The sequence below is a fragment of the Oryzias melastigma genome, linkage group LG13, assembly GCF_002922805.2.
Source record: "Oryzias melastigma strain HK-1 linkage group LG13, ASM292280v2, whole genome shotgun sequence".
NCBI lineage: Eukaryota > Metazoa > Chordata > Actinopteri > Beloniformes > Adrianichthyidae > Oryzias > Oryzias melastigma.
In genome coordinates, this window is record NC_050524.1 from 18058474 (window position 1) to 18079840 (window position 21367).

At 40.5% G+C, this 21367-nt stretch overlaps 2 protein-coding genes across 6 annotated transcripts in view; both read left to right on the forward strand.

The window, feature by feature from the left end:
• The window catches only part of limk1a (LIM domain kinase 1a), a 52718-nt gene extending 44546 nt beyond the window's left edge, over nucleotides 1-8172 (forward strand). For all 3 annotated transcript variants that reach the window (XM_024277781.2, XM_024277782.2, XM_024277783.2), the window contains 12 exons: nucleotides 61-276; nucleotides 455-560; nucleotides 734-945; nucleotides 1037-1223; nucleotides 1391-1477; nucleotides 2410-2541; nucleotides 2643-2702; nucleotides 2859-2924; nucleotides 3101-3269; nucleotides 3362-3417; nucleotides 4258-4415; nucleotides 4906-8172. In XM_024277781.2, coding sequence (XP_024133549.1) covers nucleotides 61-276; nucleotides 455-560; nucleotides 734-945; nucleotides 1037-1223; nucleotides 1391-1477; nucleotides 2410-2541; nucleotides 2643-2702; nucleotides 2859-2924; nucleotides 3101-3269; nucleotides 3362-3417; nucleotides 4258-4415; nucleotides 4906-5074 — 1618 coding nt within the window. In that variant the 3' untranslated portion in view covers nucleotides 5075-8172. The remainder of the gene's footprint in view (nucleotides 1-60; nucleotides 277-454; nucleotides 561-733; nucleotides 946-1036; nucleotides 1224-1390; nucleotides 1478-2409; nucleotides 2542-2642; nucleotides 2703-2858; nucleotides 2925-3100; nucleotides 3270-3361; nucleotides 3418-4257; nucleotides 4416-4905) is intronic.
• Nucleotides 8173-11002: 2830 nt separating this feature from the next.
• Nucleotides 11003-21367, forward strand: part of sept4b (septin 4b) — a 34707-nt gene continuing 24342 nt past the window's right edge. For 2 of the 3 annotated variants that reach the window (XM_024277780.2, XM_024277777.2), the window contains exons 1-2: nucleotides 11003-11350; nucleotides 14152-14159. Coding sequence is in view for 2 of the 3 variants with exons in the window: in XM_024277777.2 (XP_024133545.1) it covers nucleotides 11299-11350; nucleotides 14152-14159 (60 nt within the window). In the remaining variant the exon portion in view is untranslated. The remainder of the gene's footprint in view (nucleotides 11351-14151; nucleotides 14160-21367) is intronic. The other variant, XM_024277778.2, reaches the window with a different exon arrangement.

Consider the following 21367-nt stretch of genomic DNA (forward strand, 5'->3'; position numbering starts at 1 on the left):
CTCTGTCCTTGAACGCCACATCTCTCCCCTCATCTAACTCCTCGCCATCTCTGTTTGCAGTGGCAACTGTTACTACCAGAACATCGTGACCCCGGTGTCGCCGCCAGACTCGCCGTGTTCTCGGATCCCTCACACTGTCACGCTGGTGTCCATCCCGGCCTCCGCCGACAGCAGCGAGGAGTCCAAGGGGCGGGGTTTCTCCGTGGCCGTCGAGCAGCCGCTCATCCCGACCAACGGCTTCAGCCCAGAGCAGGAACGCACTGTCAGAGTGTCCGAGTGAGTTAGACTGGTGGGCGAAAGTGTGTTGGCAGCGAGGGTGAGGGGAGAGTTTGTGAAACAGCAGCAACATCCGTGCCTGCAGAGGTTCATCTAGTGGACGAGAAGGGACAGAAATGCTGATCAGTCAGAACGAATGAGCTGCATCTTATTCAAATGTGTCCTTTTTTAAATCCAGAGTGGATGCTGACTGCATCAGCCCAGATGTGAAAAACTCTATTCACGTTGGAGACAAGATTCTGGAAATCAATGGGACTCCTATTCATAACATTCCCCTGGATGAGGTACTGCCATTTTGTTGAAACAAAATGATGTTTTTAGTTATTACAATTAAAAAAAAATATTATCTGCAAGATCCGCACTGCTCAGATCGCAGCTTTTACTGTTGCTGCAGAGAGAAGTGCTCTGCTGTGACCTTTCACCTAGTTAGTTTTCTGAATTCACTCTTCATCTGCAGATCGACCTTCTGATCCAGGAGACCAGTCGGCTTTTACAGCTCACCCTCGAACACGACCCCCACACTCAAAGGCAGGATGGCGGCTCCGCGGAGGCCAACGAGCAGATGAACAGCGCTCTGTCCTCGCCCCCGTCAGAGGACCCCAGCCCCACCCTGCCAATCACACGGCCGCCCATCCCCAACATCAACAACCTGAAGTCCCGCATCATAACGTGTGTAACGCAGGATTCACTCCAGCTGTTTTTTGAAGATCTTGACAGCATGGAGGAGTAATCTCATCACCTTCACATCTGACTCTTTCAGGCGGAGCTACAGCATCGATAAGTCGCCGGGCTCCAGCAACGCTGCGTCGCCCATCTCTCAGAGGAAGGAGATCAATCGATCCGAATCCCTCCGCGTCGTCTCCAGTCGGACTCACCGCATCTTCCGCCCGTCTGACCTCATCCATGGAGAAGTGCTGGGGAAGGGATGCTTTGGACAGGCCATCAAGGTATTTCTGAGAGAAGTGACAACATGTAGTTACCTACAGTGTCCAGATGGGGACAGCACTGACTTTAAATTAAGATTACACGCTCAGAGAAAGAGGATGCATTCCTGTCATGCATCCGAGTATTTTCCCAACCTGTTGATCGTCTCTCTCTTTGCATCTATGTGAAGGTGACCCACAGGGAGACCGGGGAGGTGATGGTGATGAAAGAGTTGATCCGCTTTGATGACGAGACACAGAGAACATTCCTGAAAGAGGTGAGATTTACTGCTTCTGTTTGAAAGTCGCTGCAAACATAACAAGTTAGACCCAGAAATGTGGGAAACATGCTTAAAAAAAGGGGGAATTTCGTTTTTGCGCAAGACCTAATGGTGTTTCATATCTGAAAATGTATTTCATAACCAAAAATGAAAGTAAACAGAATAAAACTGTTAGGATTTCCCCAAAAACAGGAAAATAAATGAAGAAAACGTCAGACAAAATATTTAAACATGTGTTTGGGTTTCTTTTCCTTTTCCTGATGGTCCTGTACTGAGCTCCTTGTTTTGAACAGATTAGATTTTTTCTTCATTCTACTGCCTACCTATGTAGCCACAAGGAGGGCCCAAAGTCTGGGTCTCTTTGTGCCGGTCCCCAGCCTAAATAAAATACAGGGTTGTGACCTTCGGCATAAAAATGTCTACCACACGTGCAGATTCACACAGATCCATACATACAACTGTACGTGCTGCATATACTTAATGTTTTTGGATTCCTGTAATACCATTCAGCTCTTTTCATTTGCATATTTTTCTGTTAAACCAGAAGCCTTAACTGTGCAGATGTTGACAAACTTGTGTGTACCGACTCAGAATGTGTTTCCAATAGTCAGAGGAGTGTAGTGTCAGTTACATCACGTCAAACGGGCTATGGAGTAATACACATTTGGAACACTCCTGTTTCTGTGAGACGTTCAATCATATTGTGTCATTACCAACGCATGAGGTTTACCATTTAGAAAAATATTTAATATTAATCATGTTTGGTTGTGAAAGCTGATTTTTATGGTCGTGTCTGCAAAGTCATTGTTGTAGTCATTTCCCAGGGTTCTGATGTAAAGCTTAGCTGGCTCTGAGTCATGATGTCTGAACAGTTTTGGTGCTGACTTGTTTCAAAGACTATGTGACCAAACGTGTTCAAATGTCCTCAGGTGAAGGTGATACGTTGTCTGGATCACCCCAACGTGCTCAAGTTCATTGGAGTCCTCTACAAAGACAAGAGACTGAACTTTATCGCAGAGTACATCAAGGGAGGAACTCTGAGGGAAATAATCAAGAAAATGGTAAGCTGGGTGTACTGGTTCTCACTTTAACAATGAAAGTTTAGTTATATGTGGCTCAAATGGATTCATTAAAAGAAACAAAATGTGATTTGTATTTGCAGGACAGTAATTATCCCTGGAATCAGCGGGTCAGTTTTGCAAAGGACATAGCTGCTGGAATGGTGAGTTTGCAAAAGTTCTGCTCAGTAATGTTGTAGCTGTCGCCCTCTAGTGGTGATGCTCGTAAAGTGCAATTCTCCACACAAAATTCTTCTGGGGGATTTAAAATGTTTTTTCCTTCTTAATTACCATATTTTTTTGACTGTGTCTATCTACAGGCGTATCTACACTCCATGAACATAATCCATCGAGACCTGAACTCCCACAACTGTCTTGTTCGAGAGGTAACAACTCTCCAGTTCAGTATTGTAGCCCTTTTTGGGGGGAAATGAATAAGTCTGTTTGCTGTGATCACAAACAAATATTTAATAAAATATAAAAAAAAACTATGTTGTATTAAAATAAATAAGATATTTAGGGTTTTTTATTTTTATTTATTTTTTGCTTGTCTGTTTTCCAGGACAACACAGTGGTGGTGGCAGACTTTGGTCTGGCTCGGCTCATGGTGGACGACAAGCACAGTGACACGCTGCTGCAAGGAAAACTGTCGGGTTTAAAGAAGCCCGACCGCAGGAAGCGTTACACCGTGGTGGGAAATCCCTACTGGATGGCTCCTGAGATGATCCACGGTACGACACGCAGGGACAAATATGCTTTGCTTCCCTCTGCACGATCATCCCCTAACAATAAATGGACTAACGAGGCTTTTTTTCCTCTCTAGGGAAGAGCTATGATGAGAGAGTTGACATCTTTTCCTTCGGCATCATGCTCTGCGAGGTAAGCAAATCAATGAATCAGCCACAAAAAACCTTATTAGATTTCAGAAGGTCTTTCACAAGTTATTATTTATTTCAGATTAAATTTACCAAAACTTTCTCTCTCTTACATTACACTATTTATTAGACACTTCAAACCATTCTTTCCACATGAAGACTGTCATCATCAAACATAATAGATTCCAGCCTACAGATGAATGTGTTGCACTCTCTGGCAGCTGACTGGTGTGCTGACCACTGTGGTCCAGCCAAAAAAGAAGTTGCAGCTGGTTTGCTAGTGTTCTGCAAAAGCTGTACTCAAAAGAAATTGCGGTCCACCACAGCCAGTGGGATAACTTATGACCATCTTCTGCTGTTGCACATTTGTTTCTGACAGCGCTAAATGGAGTGTGTGGTTGCAGCACTCTGCTTCTGCCAACAGGAAGCTAGTTACTCACTTTTTTTGGGTGTATACACCTAATTCTCCCAGAATTATAGTCCTGCAGTCATTTCCTCTCCTTCTTGGCCCACGGTTAGTAAGAATTTGTCTTTTTTAGTTAAGATTTGAGGTATTTATTTCATTTTGTGAGAGGAAATATTCTTGTTCTGCCAAAATTCATTTCTGGAGGGGGAATGTATTTTTCATAAAGACTGTAGACTTAGGGCTTGGCTACACACCATCTTCATTATCCAACAGTTTACGTCAGGAACAGAACTTCTGCAGATGGACTTCATTATCCAGTGTCTGTACCAAGACCAAAGGCAGAGTCTTTGTGTTGCAGGAGACAGTCTGGACGTAGGATGAGCTTCAGGTGAAAAGATGAGTTTGTCCTGAGAGCATTTTGTCTTCTTTCCTGTTCAGATTATTGGCCGGGTGAATGCAGACCCAGACTACCTCCCCAGGGCGACAGACTTCGGACTGAACGTTTCTGGTTTCCTGGAGCACTTCTGTCCTCCTGACTGCCCCCCCGCCTTCTTCCCCTTGGCGGCTGTTTGCTGTGACCTTGATGCAGACAAAAGGTCAGACATCGTCAGTTCATGCACTCTCGATTTATGTGTAAAGAAACACTTCTGTAAATGTTTATTCTGTAAATGTCATCTGCAGTGAGGATAAATCTACTAAAGACAAATTTTCATATTTTTAGCACATTTGTTCCATGAAGAGCAAATATCTCACTCCAACTATATTTTTACTGTTGTAAAATTGTTCCCAGTTGTCTTTTTATTATGATTATGCCCATTTTTGCAAAAAAAAACAAAACAAAAATAATTTTTTATGACATATTTTCGGGAGAGCAACAGGAGCTCATTAGAAATTGGCCTCCAAGTTGTGGCTTCAGGTGGGGCTGAAGAAAGCCTCCTCTCGTTTCCCATCATCCCTCTGATGTCACTCTCTCCTGCTAGCTTATAGCACCTCACAAGCTAATGTTAGCATAGCAAAAAAAAAAAAAAGGCGAACAATATCAGAGTAATTCTAAATAAAGTCTCTGTTCACTTTGTCATTGTTTAGACCTCCCTTCCTAAAACTGGAGGAGTTGCTGGAGAACCTAAAGATGCACTTAGACATTGGTCTGCCCCTCATGTCTGAACTGGACCAGCTACACAAGGCATTCTGGGAGCAGCACAGCGTCAAACGCCCCGAGAATGGCCTGCACACTCACCCCGAGCAGCCGGAGTAAAGGCTCAGCACCACAGGAAAAGAGGAGGTAACCCCTCAGAGGACAAAACCCCCCAGCCTGGGTGACGTGGTGGCAGAACAGAAGGAGTCCTGTCAATGCTCCTCCAGGAGCAGATGACATGCTGGCTCAGTCTGAAAGAAAGAACATGGATCTAAAGAGTCTGCTGTGGAAGGTTCTGCGGTTCTGAGGTTGGAGAGTGGAATACATCATATGCAACCAGACACACCGTTCAAATCACGACTCGTCTTGAATTATGCAGATGAAACTTAGCAGTGGATACTTGCTTTGCTTACCGTCAATCCACACGAAACAAAAACGAATCAAAGACACAAGCAAAGCCGACTTGCAGCTTTTCCCCTCTGAGTGCATTGCTGTTATTTTATTTTATTTTATGAACTTTGGATTTGAAGAAAAATGTGAAAAAATCTCTGTGTGCCGTCTTAACACGCAACCCACTTGTACCAGTCAAAACAAACCTTTCAAGCTTTAAATATTTCACAGCATGACTGTAAATAATGTCAAAACTCATTCATGGCGTCCACTGACTTGGAGTGAACCACTGATTTGCCCACTTTTTTGCGTGTTACACTGACCTTGGTACGTACCGCTGTATGTTTGCATATTTCATTCACTTTGACATTCAGATACACACCAAGGTCCCACAATGGAATCACTGTAAATGTTTTAAATATTGTAAATTTAGAGACATATTTTATATACATTGCCATATTTTTCTTAGCTGAACAGGAAAAAAAAATAATAATATCACTATTGTATCAGGCTAAACACTTTTAGAATAGAACGAATTGCGATCCTGTTAAAAAAAAATAATCAGTTTGAACTTTTAAGAAATTATATTTTCAATGCTGGAACAAACTAACCATCGATTAGGTAAATCGTCTACGAGCTAAAGTGAAGTCCAATTAGAAAGAGCTGAGTGACAAGTCATAAAATTAAAAGGGGGTGTATTGGCAAGAGTCTGGCGATACGATACGTATCACGATAAATGTCTTGCGATATGTATCATGATATATGTACAGAAACAGTCTTTCACTTTATTATAAAGAGTATGACTTAAAAAGAAAATTCTACCTGTAATCTTATTTGAGCAAAGCACCGCAATCCACATTTTTTGTGGCATAGAGTTTCGTTCAGTCCCCATCCCAAATAAAAACTAAGTAGTCTTACAACAACAAAAAGGCTAACTGAACATTTAACACAAGCTAGTTCTCAGGAGATCAATGATAATTAATTAAATATCATCTTGTCAGCATTTTTAATCGATATTGCCTAACAAGATATTGTGATAAATCGCCAAATCGATTTTTTTCCCCTCTACACCCCTAAAAATTAATGTTAGCCACAATTATCCTAGTGCTGGCTCAACCTGATCATACTGGAGTTTAAAGAGGAGACTCTGTCGGTATCAATCAGTTCTGAAGGCAGTTAACCTGCTATTGATTCTGTTTCTGCTGGTCTTGTTTCAATCGGAACGTCAGGTACTGCCTCATCTCGTCAGCTCCTCCTGAAGATGGGCCACTGTCTGTTTACATGTGAAAGCTCGCTGTTTTGTTAATATCACTGTATATATATATGTATATATATGTGTGTGTGTGTGTGCATTGCCTAAACGTGCACTCTTCAGAAATGCTTTCCAACCAGGTCAGACTTTTCTCCTGCACCTTGTGATGTAACTGCTGTTTCCACGAGCTACACCGGCGTGCTCTCTTCTTCTTCTTCTTCTGCTTTTATTCCAATCGATGCTTCTCTGTCTTTTTCTCTCTTAGGTTAGAAAACGAGGATGAAAGACAAAAAAAAGTTCAACAAAGAAAGCAGGGCTGCTTAGAAAATGACAAAAAACATTAGTTTTTTTCTATAATGATCTCCTTTTGTATAACATTTTACTACTTTAATTTGCACTAAACGGCTGTTTTGAGGCCTTTTTTTCCTTCTCTTGGGCTACTTGTGATAAGAAAGGAATTTTGTCAGTTCAGGTTGATATATAAATGCAAGCCACTGATGGAGCCTTTCAGCTGTAAAAAAAAAAGGGTTTGTGGACTTCATCCTCTCCATAGCGAAGTGTTTTTTTTACCCACTAGGTGAGGGGTGTTGAACTCCTCCATGTTTTTCAACCAACCGGCCACTGAAGCTCCTTATTGGCTAAACACACCTGATCCAGGTAATCAGCAGGAGACCAGGAGTTTGACACCCCTCCCTTATGTAGAATTGGTTTAATCCAATTTGAAATATGAATAATTTTGCAGACTAAAGAGAGTTCTTGCTATTGAGAGGATGTGATGTCTCTGCTCTGCCTGCTGCTTACAGACTGGTCCTTTGTGAATGATGTCCTGTACTGTCTGACTGACTACTTGCTTACAGATGTGATGCCCACAGAGTCCACAGCCACTGCCAGTCTCGCTGATAGCATTTAAAGTGGCTTCCCTCGTCTCTTCCTCATCTACTCTTTTTGGCTCAGGGCCGTGATTCTTTCTGGAGCTTCTTCCCGTTTATTCAGCAGCGTAATGCGATTGCAGTCAGACTGGACGAGCATGCAAACTTCTGTCACTGGGCGGGCTAACACTAAAACAAGCCTCTTCTGGTCGATGTGTGGCTTATGAGCTGTAATCGAGCAGCTTTCTCTGTTCCTGTAAGAGCCATGTCACGCATGTTCCAGTGTTTGTGAGCACCTGTGGTCATTGTGAGCATTTTTGCAGCACTTCTTTGCAAAGGATCGTTACCTCTGAACAATGCTGTGCCTTTGTTGTAAGCTAGCCTTGCCAACGACTCCAAAACATGAACTGATTTTCCCTTTTTTATTGTATCATAGGTGCAAAAGCCTGATTGAAGTGGATTGTGTATCATAACTATGTTGGATAAGATTTTAATTCTTGTTCTTTGTCATATTTATATTTTCTATATCTTCATTGTATGTTTTTATATGTTACATTTCTTTTTGGTCTTATTTAATTTTTTACACAAGCTGTGAAAACAATTCTGCACTTTAATCCTGTATGTAAACATTAAGCCTCTGAGGAGGTTTTTTTTTATTTTATTGATTTTGTCACAGCTGAAAATAAAACTGTTGCTCTTAAAACAAACTCAAACCTCACTTTGCTTGTGTCAGATTGAAGTCTTCCTGGGCTTAATGTTCTTAAACTCCTCCCACTTCTGAATAACTTTCCAGAATGTCACATGACCAATTCAGAAATATAAATATATTCATCCGAACTCACCCAGGTCACACTTGATGATGTTTTGTCATTATATGTTGGAGAATACATGCTAATATAAAACAAAGTGATTTTCTATGAGAAGACATGTTCACAAACTGACCAGTAGGTGTCACTGTTCAGCACGGATAAGCAAGAAACTTTTATTTTTATTCAAAAAAACTAGTACAAACTATGCTTCTATAACTAAACCTTAGTTGTCTATAAACTGCATATATTTTTAGAGTAAAAAAACTTAAAGTACATATTTTTGATTAATAACTTCAATTGTCTTATGTGACATGTTTTTTTTTATTATTCCAATCTCCATCTACTTTTCTTTTTTTTTCCTTATTGGTAAATGACAATATTCTTGGAGAACTCATCAGTTTAGATGCTTTATTTTTAATACAGTGAAAGTATTTTCTTTTGTTAAAATGTAGTTTATTTTTTAATAGTTTCATTTCAAAATTGCAACAACAATTTTGCATAATTTGCATGATTTTATTAGTCACGTGAACTGTGATTTTATCCTTGGTTTTCTAAAATGATGGTTCATATGGGAATGATGAAGCAGCAGCTTGTGGTGTGCAGCAAAGCAGACCAGCAGAGGGCAAAAGCGACTCCCCAAATATCTCCTCACTCTTTCAAATGTCACTGAACATTCACAGGATAACATCAGATAGATGACGTGAGAAAGGAAGGACAAACGGCAGCTGAAATGAAGAGAACAAAACAAGCTTCTAGAGGGGCGGGGCTGTAGAGGGACTCTTGAAAAGGCTGAAGTCTGCAAATAATTATGGTTATTTGTCATCTATCATTTGTCCAGCTTTTTGTTAAAAAAAAAAAGACTTTGTAGTCCAATCACAGTTAAAATATGCAATTTTTAGGAACAGACAATCTTCCTCAATAGTGAGGATTGTTTTTTTCTTGAAGTCAATCCTTCATACTGAAGACAGAAAATCTAAAATTTTGGTCAAGAAGCCACCAGACAACCTGAAAAGCACATATTTTTAATTTGATAACATTTTAACTACACATCTAATTTATTCATCCTAATATTGATTTTGGATTTTTGTCACATCCTAATAATTTTCCCTGCAGATTTCACCTGTATATGGTAATTTTTTTACCCAGCTCCAAGAGAAATATCAATACAAGAAATTCACTCAAACATAAATCAGTAGTTTCTGTTTTGATGGTTTATGACGTTGCAATAGCAACGTTTTTCGAGAAGTTGCACAGCTGTGTTCTCTTTATTAAAAATGCACTACATTTCAAAGGAATGTGCATTTAGGGGATGAAAGGCAGACATGAGCCATGTTTTTTGGTACAAGAGTTATAAAACGTCTTGAGTATAAAACAGCTGTATTTGGTGCAGCTCTTGTTTTGAACTTCTGGTGCATGATGGCCAATCGGGCACAAAGTTAGCAGCTCCTGTGAGCTGGGCCCCGTTTTAAGGGTGAGTGGTAGGGGTGTGTTTTGGCAAGAGTCTGGCGATACGATACATATCGTGAGACACGTCTCATGATACAATGCGTATCACGATACTTGTCTCACAATACGATATGTATCGCGACGTATTCCAAGACTGTACCGGAACATTTTTTTACTTTTCTTTTTTAGAGTATGACTTAGAAAAAGCTCTACCTGAATATTAATACGACTTTCATTGTAATCTTATCTGATCCTCTATGAAGCACCACAATCCGCGTTTTTCTATGATACTGGCAGCAACGGGGCACAGAGTTTTAGTTCGGTATCCATCCCAAGTAAAGTTTCATAATAACAAAAACCGTGAGGTTGACTGAACATATACGTTGGTTCTTGCCAGATCTTGTGTTGTTTTGGTCATGATGTATAGCTGGTAAAGGAGGCTCAGTGTGCTGCCAACTAGCAGTTGGAGTTAAAACAAAAGTAAGATGCTAAAGGATGCTCGTCTATAACTAATTAAATATTGCCTTGCCAGCATCTTAAATAGAGACAAGTATCGGCAAGCGAAAAATCGGGATATATTGTCAAATCAATTTTCCCCTACACCTCTAGTCAGTTGGTGCCACAGCTGGTTGATTTGGGTCATGTCTTTGTAATTGGAAAACTTAGAAATGAAGTCAAATCAAACCAATGGAAGTTCAGAACTTCCATAGCGGGAGATGCTAAAGACAAAATGTTTACACTAACACAATTGAATCACATAAGCAACATTGCCTTGTTTTTATTCGCTGAACAGGAAAAAGAAAAAACATTTGTTGTGTCAGGCGTTCCATTTTTAGTCTTTATAATATAATTATTTGTAATTCTGTTAAAAGATTTTTTCAAATAAATTATATATTCAATGCTGGGGCAAACTCACCATCAATAAGGTATTTTCCTTGTAATCTAAATGATTGTATACTTAATTAAAGTCTGATTAGATTTCCAACTCATTAAATACATTTTACTTACTCTGAAAAATTAAATATATTTATGTTGATTAAAAATTACACAAATCTTGGAAATGATTCACAATTTAAATGCTTTGTTCCAACACAAACTCTCTTATTTTTGTATTAAATCTAACAAAACCACGTTGGTTTGTGCAGAAATGGAGCATTAAGGAGCCGCAGGCTTCGTTTGCAGTGTTGATGAATCCAGCAGAGCCTCCAGGTGCGCATGCGCATGACCGCTCTCCACGTGCGATTGTTTTCATTCCGACGCTGCGGAGGCTGGCGCGTCGTGACGTCACCTGGCTGGCAGGCTGGAGGAGGAGGAGGCGAAGGAGGAGGAGGAGGCTCGTGCGGTTTGATCGTTGGCCAGGACGAGTTTGTTGCGTTTGGAGCTGCAGCCTCTCAGACACACCGTGTGACAGGCAGGCAGGCCGGGACATTCCGGACTGAAAGGACGGACGGACGGCCTGGCACCTCGCTGCCGCCGTGGTCACGCGGAACCTGCGGAGCGAGAGGAGGGGACATCAGAGAAGAAGAAGAAGAAGAAGGACGTAACGTAACGGACGGTGGTCGTTAACGAAAACTTCAGATGGAGCATTCGTCCAGTAACAACCGGTTTCGGTCCGCGATGTTCAACCACGGTGAGTTTCTTCAGCTGACTCTGCGTGAGGTGGGATGATTTATTAGCAGCTCGTTTGATGACAGAATTCGTTCTCTTTTCATTTTAGTACTTTTTATCTAAACCCCCTTAGAGACCATTTGAATCGTTGGACGACCCATATTAATGGTTCTGATGTTTTAACAGTTAATAGTCGTTTGAGCCATTAAAAAGACGTATTTCTTTATGATTAACAGATCTAGAGCCCCATAAAACTAACATTTTCTTTAAATTGTTGCTTTAAATATGCATTGATATTTGTACACAAACATTCCACTTTATTAGGTACACCTGTCCAGCTGCTCATAACACAAATGTCTAATCAGCCAATCACGTGTGGTCAAGACGATCAAACCGAATCGACTGGGATTTTCACCAAAAATCATCTCTAGCGTTTTACAGAGAATAGAGAAAATATCCCCCGAGCAGCAGTTCTGTAGAAGGGAAGGCCTTGTTGTTTTCAGGGGAGAATGACTGGTTCCAGCTGATAGAAAGGCAACAAAAACTTAAATAACCACCGATTACAACCAATGTCTGCAGAAGAACATCTCTGAATGTAAAACACTTGAAACAAATGGGTTACAGCATTAGAAGATCACACCCGGTGTCACTCCTGTCAGCTAAGAACAGGAAACTGAGGCAAAGATTCACTCAAGATCACCAAAACTGGACAATAGAAGATTGGAAAAAACATTGTTTGGTCTTTCTGCTGCAACATTCAGATGGTAGAGTCAGAATTTGGCATTCACAACATAAAAGCACAGATCCATCCTGTCTTGTATCAACAGTTGAAGTTGGTGTTGGTAGTACAATGGTGTGGGGGACATTTTCTTGGCACACTTTGGACTCCTTACTACCTACTGAGACTACATCCTACCTGAGTATTGTTACTGGTGATGTCCATCCCTTTGTGACCACAGTGTAACATCTTCTGATGGATACTTCCACATCATGTCATACAGCTGGAATCATCTCAGGCTGGTTTCTTGAACATGACACTAAGTTCACTAGACTCCAATGACCTCTACAGTCACTAGATCTCCACCCAATAGATCACAGGAGATCAGCATCATGGATGTTCAGTCAATCAAATCTGCAGCAACTGTGTGATGCTATCATGTCAATATGGACCAAACTCTCTGATGAATGTTATAGTATCTTGTTCAATCTATTCCACCAAGGATTAAGATAGTCCTGAAGGCAATAGGGGGTCCAGCCTGGCACTAGCAAAGTGTACCTAACCAGAGAGTGCATCTTAAATTCTGTCTACATCTGTATGTGTAAAGTACACCTTTAAATGCCAAAAAGTTGATTTAGTTTGTTCCTATCTTGTAACATCTAACATGAATCAGAACTAGTAAAGGGTTCAGCTTAATCATGGGTGTCAGGTCATTTTAGTGGAGCTGGCTCAAATTTGACATCAGAGTGTTACATTTCAATGTTAGTTTTTCTATGTCATGCCAGCTTTGGCTCACTGGGAAATACAGAAATCTCATTCCTTGTTCAAATCAAATGTTTCTCATTCTCCCCTGAAAGTAACCTTTTAAGTTGGATTTATTTTTACATTTTTTATTAGGTTCCCATAACTTTTTTTTTGTCTGCCAAACAAACTAGCAATCTAGTGGGAAAGTAGATGTAAAGGGCCTTCTGCAGGACAGTTGTTGTTGGTGGGGATGGGTGGTACACGCGGCGGCGGTTGACATTCCTCCGAGAAAGCCCTGTGGAGCGTCGCTGCCATCCCTGCAACTGTCTGAGGCTGCTCTGACAGCATCAGTGGAGGCCCTCAGCATGTAGGTCAAGTAAGCAACCACAAAGAAAATGAAGGGGTCAGGAGACTAGCCATTATCATATAGCACTGGAAGTTAACATTGATCACATCTTCTGACTCTTTGTAATGAGATGTTTTCAGCCTTAAATTTGGAGTCCTTTTTAGAGTCCTGTGGTTCCGGACGTTTAATTTCTCTCTTCCTTTGTTTGCTTAGTCAACAGTGCACAGTAGCCCTATTTGTGTGTTGTCACACAAATAGGCCACAGTCATTCGGTGCATCTGGAGGGCTCCCTTCTGAACCCCTGAGTGTCAACATTGATTTGATTTCACACAGTTTTCTTTTTATATAACCTAAATGCAGTGCTGGCTAAATGCATGAGCTGTTGGTCCTGTTGTGGGTCTAAACGGAGACTGCAGTTGTATTAATATTAAAGTTGTCAGCACTCAGAGCCCAGCAGGCTCACAGGCAGAGATGCTCCTGCGCTTTAAAGTAGTGAATCAATATTTGTAATGCTGCCAGTGAGATTGCCCGGGTGAGGAGTAAAGATAATGGTGGTTTTGTCTTTTAAAGGCAAATATCAATAATCCAAAGCTGGATGACAGCGCCAGAGTTTAGGTGGATGTAAATAAATAAGTGTATTAAATGCAACCAAAGCAAGATGATGCACTGAATGTTAAAAAAAAGTTCACAAAAGATGGAAGAGCACTTTTTGTAGAAAAATATCTGATTACAATATTGATGTTGTTTACCTTTTGGCCAGCAGGGGTCACTGTAGTTAATCAGCGGTCACTGTTTATTGATTTATTTATTTTTATCTGGGCTAGGGACGGGTACAGGGACACCCAGACTACTAAATATTTAGGGAGTAGTGTGAAGGTTATTGCCTATAATCTATGATTACAATGTTACATATTGATATTTGATCATCATGCTAACAATGTTTCTTATGATCTTTTTTATGTACTTGACCGCTGTCGGATGTGGATTATGAAATAAATCACCATTGCCTGACCAGAGGAAGAGGTAAGACGTTTAGAGTTTTGTTTCTCCTTTTCTAGCTGGCAAAGAATTTTTTCATTCATAAAAAGGAGTTTTTCCCTTTACAAACTCTGGAAAATCTGGATATCCATATTTATGAATGCCTGTCCGTGTTATTATCTGATGGTCATTGGTGCTCTGTCTGAGCTATTTCTTTTATTTTGGCTTTTTCCTGTGAACTTCAAGGCTTCAAACTTGGTATCACATGGATATTTGCCTGAGAATAAATGTTTTAAAAGGCCCAGACGTTTTAACGCTGGTTTGGAGAGCCGTGTTTGTGATTCAGAGCTCGATCCCGGATGTTGAGCTCCATCACCCCTCTAGATGCCCCTCAGTATGAGACTCTGTTGCCACCTGTTATCTGGCTGTTTTGGCAAAGACCTCCCCCTCGGTTCCCTTTCTGCTCTTGTTTTGTGTCCCACAGTCCACATGCTGAGGCCTTGCAGCTGTGTTTGGTCACATGTATGGCCGGGGGGGGGTATGTTTGTTTTGAAGACCAAACAGTTCTCACGTTGGTGGAGAGCAGAGCGGGTCTGTTTGGGTGTGACAAACATCGATACCTTCCTCAGCAGCATTTCCGACCCCTGTGACAAAGTTTCCGTCCATGCTGTTGACTGTATAAAAGAACTGGACTGAGTGACCCCTCCCCCCTGCCGTTCAAAACAAAAAGGTCAAAATCCCTTAAAGGATTTTATACCTTTGAACCAACATCTTGTTCATATCGGTTGTTTTCAACCAGTATGTTGTTACCCGATCAATATTTTGATGCATATCTATTTTTTACATCCCTACGGTCTACGCATGACGTAAAATCCAGTGCAGTAATGACACACAATTGGAATAAATGGTTTACATGCACCACGATTGGATCATCAATCAACATAACCCACCCATATCGATCGGAAGGAAATTTAGATCCAAATGAGTGATCAGGTCAGAGTACTGCGATTGGCGTGTTTACATGACAGATTATTTGATTACTTGTGTCCATGTAAACGTAAGTACTGACGTCTGGCTCCAACATGGCGACGTCCTTATCGTGGACAATTGGTGACTGAATTGGCTTCAGTTTGCTGGATCCAGAGGCATTCTCTGTGGGTGACGCCACACTCGCTCTGTCCAGTTCTCTTATACAGTCAGTGGCTGCTGGCTGAGTGACAGCATTCATTTGTTCTGCCTCATCGGTCACAGACATCAGTCTTCATCATTTCAGCTGCTTTCATACTCCACCCATTTTTTTAATGTGTTTTTTTTGGTTTGCAATCTTTAAAAAAAACAAAGCACGGTTGAATGTGCCCTGACTGACTTAACTAGAGTACAGTGTCGTCTGCTGCACCCACACCCATGGCTGAAAACGGCACAAGTAGTCTGGGTGTGGCGATCGGTTTCCCTCATCACCCTAAAAATGACACACGCAGAGAGACAAAGTGGACAGAAGAGGATGGCAGTGTTTGTTGAGAGAACGTCTCCACAGATGCACACACATCCACCGCCGCACATTCCTTTGTGGCTTTTACTCAACTAGCCATTAGCCGCTTGTGCCTTCAATTGCTGCCAAAGTGAAAGCGGTCTATACTTGGAGTTTATTAGCCCATTAGCTCGCCGGTTCCTGCAGCACATGCTGTTTTTCTCCATTGCTCCCCTCATCGATGGGTCTGGTTTTCTCATTTTCTGTCACTGCTGCTACTGTGCACGCCTTTACTTTCAAACTGGAAAAGCAAAATCTGCAGCTATGCAGAACCACACCCATTAGTCCACCGACTGACATTCCTTTTTTTTTGTGTGTGAAGAAATGCATTGAGTTCATATTATTGTTAACAACATGAGCAATTAGGCCAAAACAAAGGACAATAGTGGGTGAGTCCTCATTTGTTCATCTCCTTGTTTAAGGAGATGTAACATTAACAAAACTCACTCTGTAACATACCCTAACTTTTCAACCGTTGATGTGATCAATGTAATTTCAGAGAAAAGCTGCGCTTTTCTCTGAAATTACATTGATCACATCAACGGTTGAAAAGTTACGGTACATCAAAGAACATCAACACTAAAGCGCTGGTGACTCCAATTCAGCTTCAGTCATATTTGTTGTGAATTATAGCCATCATTCCATCTAATCCGTTAGATTTACTGAGATAATCTGATCTAATTTCCAAATTCGGCCATCAGATCAACACCAGCAGCAGTTGGACTTTTGGGAGAGAAACCTATCGTCCATCAGTGAAACCTGAAACATCTTTATGTGTAATCCAGCACCATGGAAGGAACACAAGCGTTATTGTCTGAGCATGTGTGTCCATGACACTGTAGTGATACTGACATGGTTTTGGCCGGCGGACTGTCCTGTGGGATTTCTCGGCTTGATGCAAGGGCAAGAAATGGGGTTAGGGAGTAGGCATGCCTCTAAATGCAAGTTTGCTGTGGGAAAACTGCTGTCAACATCAGATGTTGTAATACACTCGGTGTGGTTTTTATTTTGTCAGAAAAGAAGCTGTACGGCTGGAATTACTGGCTGCGTAAACCAACACAAAGTGCTACTGTCATAAAACGTATTATTAAAATGCATTCTTGTGGGGAGCACAAGTGGGTTTCACTATGAGTCCTGAAGTGTCTGTGTGTTTTTCGTTTTTGTCCAGCATACCTGATCCAGGTAATTAGCAGCGGTATGATGGGGTTATCTGCAGCACCCGTCCTCTGAAAGTTGACTTCAATATCGGTAGTAGTGCATTTATAGTAAAATGTATGGGTGTAACGATGAATCAATTTTATTCCTACGATGCAACCAGATCAATCTGCTCCAAGGTCAATTGTAAATCGAATTGATCTATCCCATTAAATATTGTTTTATTGTTGTCCAAAAGACCCACTCTGGAATTTGTGCTTTTGGGCGTTCCATGATCCGTGTTTAAAATGTCGGACTTTGAAACTAATTGTTGCCTGTCTTGTACTCCCCTGACATCCTAACTCTTGAATTTAGCGCTTCCTTCCTGTCCCCGTTGGGCAGGCTCTCCATTCTCATCTCAGCGGGTGTCCTACATCTGCCTGAGCCGGCCTTTTTATCCTCAACCTGCCGTACAGTGAACCTAAACATTCTTCTAGCCTCAGAAAAAGGATCATTCCAATCTCCGGTATCTATAAATAACCACAATGCAGTTCCCATGGCCCTCCCAACGTCCCAGCACCCGCAAAGCAAAGGAGGATTCGATACACACATCATATTTGATTCTGCTGCTAAATCGCAGCCTTTTGAATCTTTCTATTTTAACATCATAACCTTTAAACTCAGTGGGACATTTCTGGCATTCCTTTATTTTTTCATACTGTTGTTTGATTGCAGCAAACTCTGAACCTTGTGCAAGCCGCCTGTTGAAATGTGAACATTGATATTTTTAGTTTTGACAGTGCAGTAGAGCATGCAATGCTGTAAAAGAGTCACTATATCTCATGTCAGCTTAAAGGTTAATGTGCTCCCCAAATGTAAGTTAAGTATTATTTAAATACTCCTACTTTTTATTTGAATTTTGCGCTTGAACATTTTGATATGATCTTTGGACATCTGGGGGTTAAAGGTCATGCCTTTGACACAGATGAAACATTGTTTCAAAGTACTTTAAGTCCTATTTCATGTGTTATAATCTGTGTACACTGCTAAAATTACTTTGAAGAAATACAAATATTTGTCAAAATGCATGCAGTTTTGTTTAGCTCTAAATAGTTTTTCAAGCTTCTAAGCAAATAAAGCTAAAATATTTAAGGTTTCTATGACTTACTATGATTTACTATGACTTTAAGAAATACTTCCGGTTGCACTCACAATACAGCAGGACACAGAGGAAATTCCAGGCAAGCCTTGGGGAGAGCTGTGCAGATGGTGGAGATGTTTGTGAGGACCGGGCATGGAGCGTGGCAAACTTTTGATAAATCTCTTGTCACTCGTTTTATTTCAAAAAATCTACAAATATGAATTCTAAGATTTGGTAACTGTTCCCAACAAAAAGTGAGATAGTCTGAGAGAGATTAAAGTATTTGCTTCTTATCAGATGTGATTTTGTACAGAAAACCTCTTTGACCCTGAGGTTTCTATCAGTCGCACAACAACAAGATGCAACAAACACACACACAGACAAAATAAGTTATTCCACAGTTCCTGACATCTGATCCAAACACTCGGATGTTTACAAGGCATGGAATTTGTTAACATGCTGTTACTTGATGATACATGGGAAGTGAAGAATATGGAATGATTCAAAAATGGAAATTTAACTATTTAGATTTCACTATATCAATATTAGTTCACTATTTTTCATTTTTGGGGGGTTTGAGTGACCTAAATACATTTTTAGACAAAAAAAAAAACATTGTTGTCTATACTTTAAACTAGAGGAAGCACTGATCCAGTAATTCTATAGGGCTTTTTTAATCATTTTTTTAATGAGATTGATGACTTTCTAAGTCACGCTGTTAAAAGCAGGGCTTAAAACGTTCTCTACTGCAGCATGGATGAGTCTTGTGCCTGTTAGAAAGTGTGTGGAAGATCCTTTCATAGAAACAAAGCTGTGAAGTTACATATGTTTCATTTGTAATTTATTGTAAAAAAAAAAAAAAAACAGTGAAACGTTCATTTGAAATGTTGCATAATTATATGAGAAAATATTAATTTTGTCTTCTGATCAGCTGCATGCTGATTGGCTGCTATCCAGAGAAAAGTGCTGATTGCGGTTCATCAGTTCAGAAAAGAATACTTGTGTCAAAATTTAAGGTAGTATTTTGAGTTTGTCGATCTGTGTGTGTTTGCACTTGTTAATGAATCATATGAGCATGTGTGTGTATTATGACAACTATTATAATTCTGAAAATAGAAAACATTTTTGCCAGAATGCAACTGTTGGGCAAAGGCAGGATACATTCTGGACAGATTGGCAATCTGTCATCACATAATCATACATCCACACCTAGGGACATTTAGAGCAACCAATCAACCTGTGAAGCATGTTGGACTGTGGGAGGAAGCTGGAGATCCTGGAGAAAACCCATGCATGCGTTCATACAAACTCCACACAGAAAGGTCCCAGCCGGGATTCGAACCAAAGCTTTCTCACTGTGAGGCAAGAGCGCTAACCGCTGTGCTACCATGCAGCACTTTCTAATTTACATTTGTGCAAGAATAAAAAGGAGTTTGTCCATATCACTCAACCCGGCCTGTTAAAAACAGACACTGAGGCCACAACCACAGCGCTGGTTTACCATTGCTGTGGTTGAATGTCAGTAAATATTTACAACTCTTTTGGTGCGATTTAAAAATAGATTCAAGAGTTTCTGTTTAGTAGAACCAAATGCTTTTTTTTAAGCAGCTTTTTATATTGATTTAAATGTTGACATAATTTATTAGCAAAAGGTGGTTACTTAATAATAAGGCCTCAGAGAATTTGGATTGACAGGTGACTTCCCAAAAATGTAGTATTTGCTTTGTTTATCTGAGCTTTCCTCTAAAGTTTCATCTTTTGTGGAAGGTAGCGTTTCGTTGTCATTAATTTAAAGACCCACTCCAACAAAAATCATGTTTTTAACATGTTCTTGTAGTATTCTTCTCATGATGGAGGACATATATGAAAGAATTTAAGCTCCAAACTGCATTTATGGGTATTTCTTTATTCAAATCCTAATAAATCCGAAGCAGATGAAAAATTGTGGATGGAAAAAGCTCTCAATTGTGACATAGACACTGAAATGGGCGGGCCAAAGCCTTCAATCCTGATGCATCCACTTGTAGACAAATAGATCCATTAACGTCTTCAATTTCCTCGTCTGAGCTGGTATATGGCTCCAAACTTGTACATCTGGATAATTCCAATAGTAGTCGACATTTCTGCTAGCTTGGAGTTGTGCGAGGCTGTAAGCTTGTGGAGAGAGTGTACGCAAAGGAATGATGGGATATCAGTGGTGGCTTACTTCCATGCCAACAGTCCTGCTACCACCCCTAGAAAACAAGAGGTTTTTTTTTTTTTTAATTTTGCCTAAAAGGGAAAAAAACGAATTAAAAGATTGCTGGAAACGATTTTACAAAATATGATTGCAGTGGGACTTGAACAATCCCACAACAGAATCCAGAGATGAACCATTTTCAGAGTTTTCGGTCGATGTGTTATTCCAGGCCTGAAAGTATGGTGAAAGCCATTCCAAGTGTGTCTCATTGAAGGATCAAAGGGGGGACCTGGGGGCTCCTGCCTCCTTCAGCATCCTGAGGCGGCTCCCTTTCCCCCCTCCGGGCATCCCTTCCTTGTAAATACTCTCATCTTTTCAAACAATTTTTTTTTCTCTTCCTGTGTATAGTAGGGTTTTACAGCTAAAACGGTCCTTTTTACGTAAAAGACTTCTTCTCTTTACCCCCCTGTTATTGAGCTACTGAAGCCACAACACCACCCTTCTTCATGCCCATCTCTCTCCATCCTACCAAGGAGGTTTACGAATCTACAATTAACTCCCTGTCATTTTTTTATTTACTTTATTGGGAGACCTTTATGGCATAATCTGTGGTCGGATAAAATTAGAACAGTACTTTGGCTTTATAACGGCGATGGTTTTTGTTGAATCAAAAACAGGAGCTCTGGAAAATAAATTCCTTAATTTGAAGGCACCTTAAATAAATGTACAGATATTGCAAAAGATCTTACTGAAATGACTAAAGTATAGTCTTAAAATAAGCCTTGATTGGCAGTGTAGCTAGCAAGGAAACCAGACCCTCATCTACTGTTGCCAGTTAACCTAAATTAAAGGTGTCTACCTTATCCTGTCTGGTAGTGTGTAAGGGTTTCGCCTATGATCTTCAAAAGTTAAAAGCACCCAGGGGACACTCATTACTGGCTGCTTTATGGAGCTGGTATTATGGGCAGCTAATGACTTCCTTATTTTCATGAAAAAAAAAGTCTTTTTGACTCTCAGATTCTTGAAAAGCTTCTGTAACTTTCAGCAGATTTATAGGTTTATACATGAACCTTCTTTTTCTTTTCCGGTTTGCTGTAATGTCTAATATATTTGTTTCACTTGAAAAGTAAAGCAAAAAATGCCAAAGCAGAAGCCTTCTTGTCTTGCATAACATCCCAAGACAATCCTGACCAGCTTTGCTGCAGTGAGCATAACAAGATGACCCATTTCTAGATCTGTGAAGCTTTTGTCATAATTAAAAAGCAAATAGT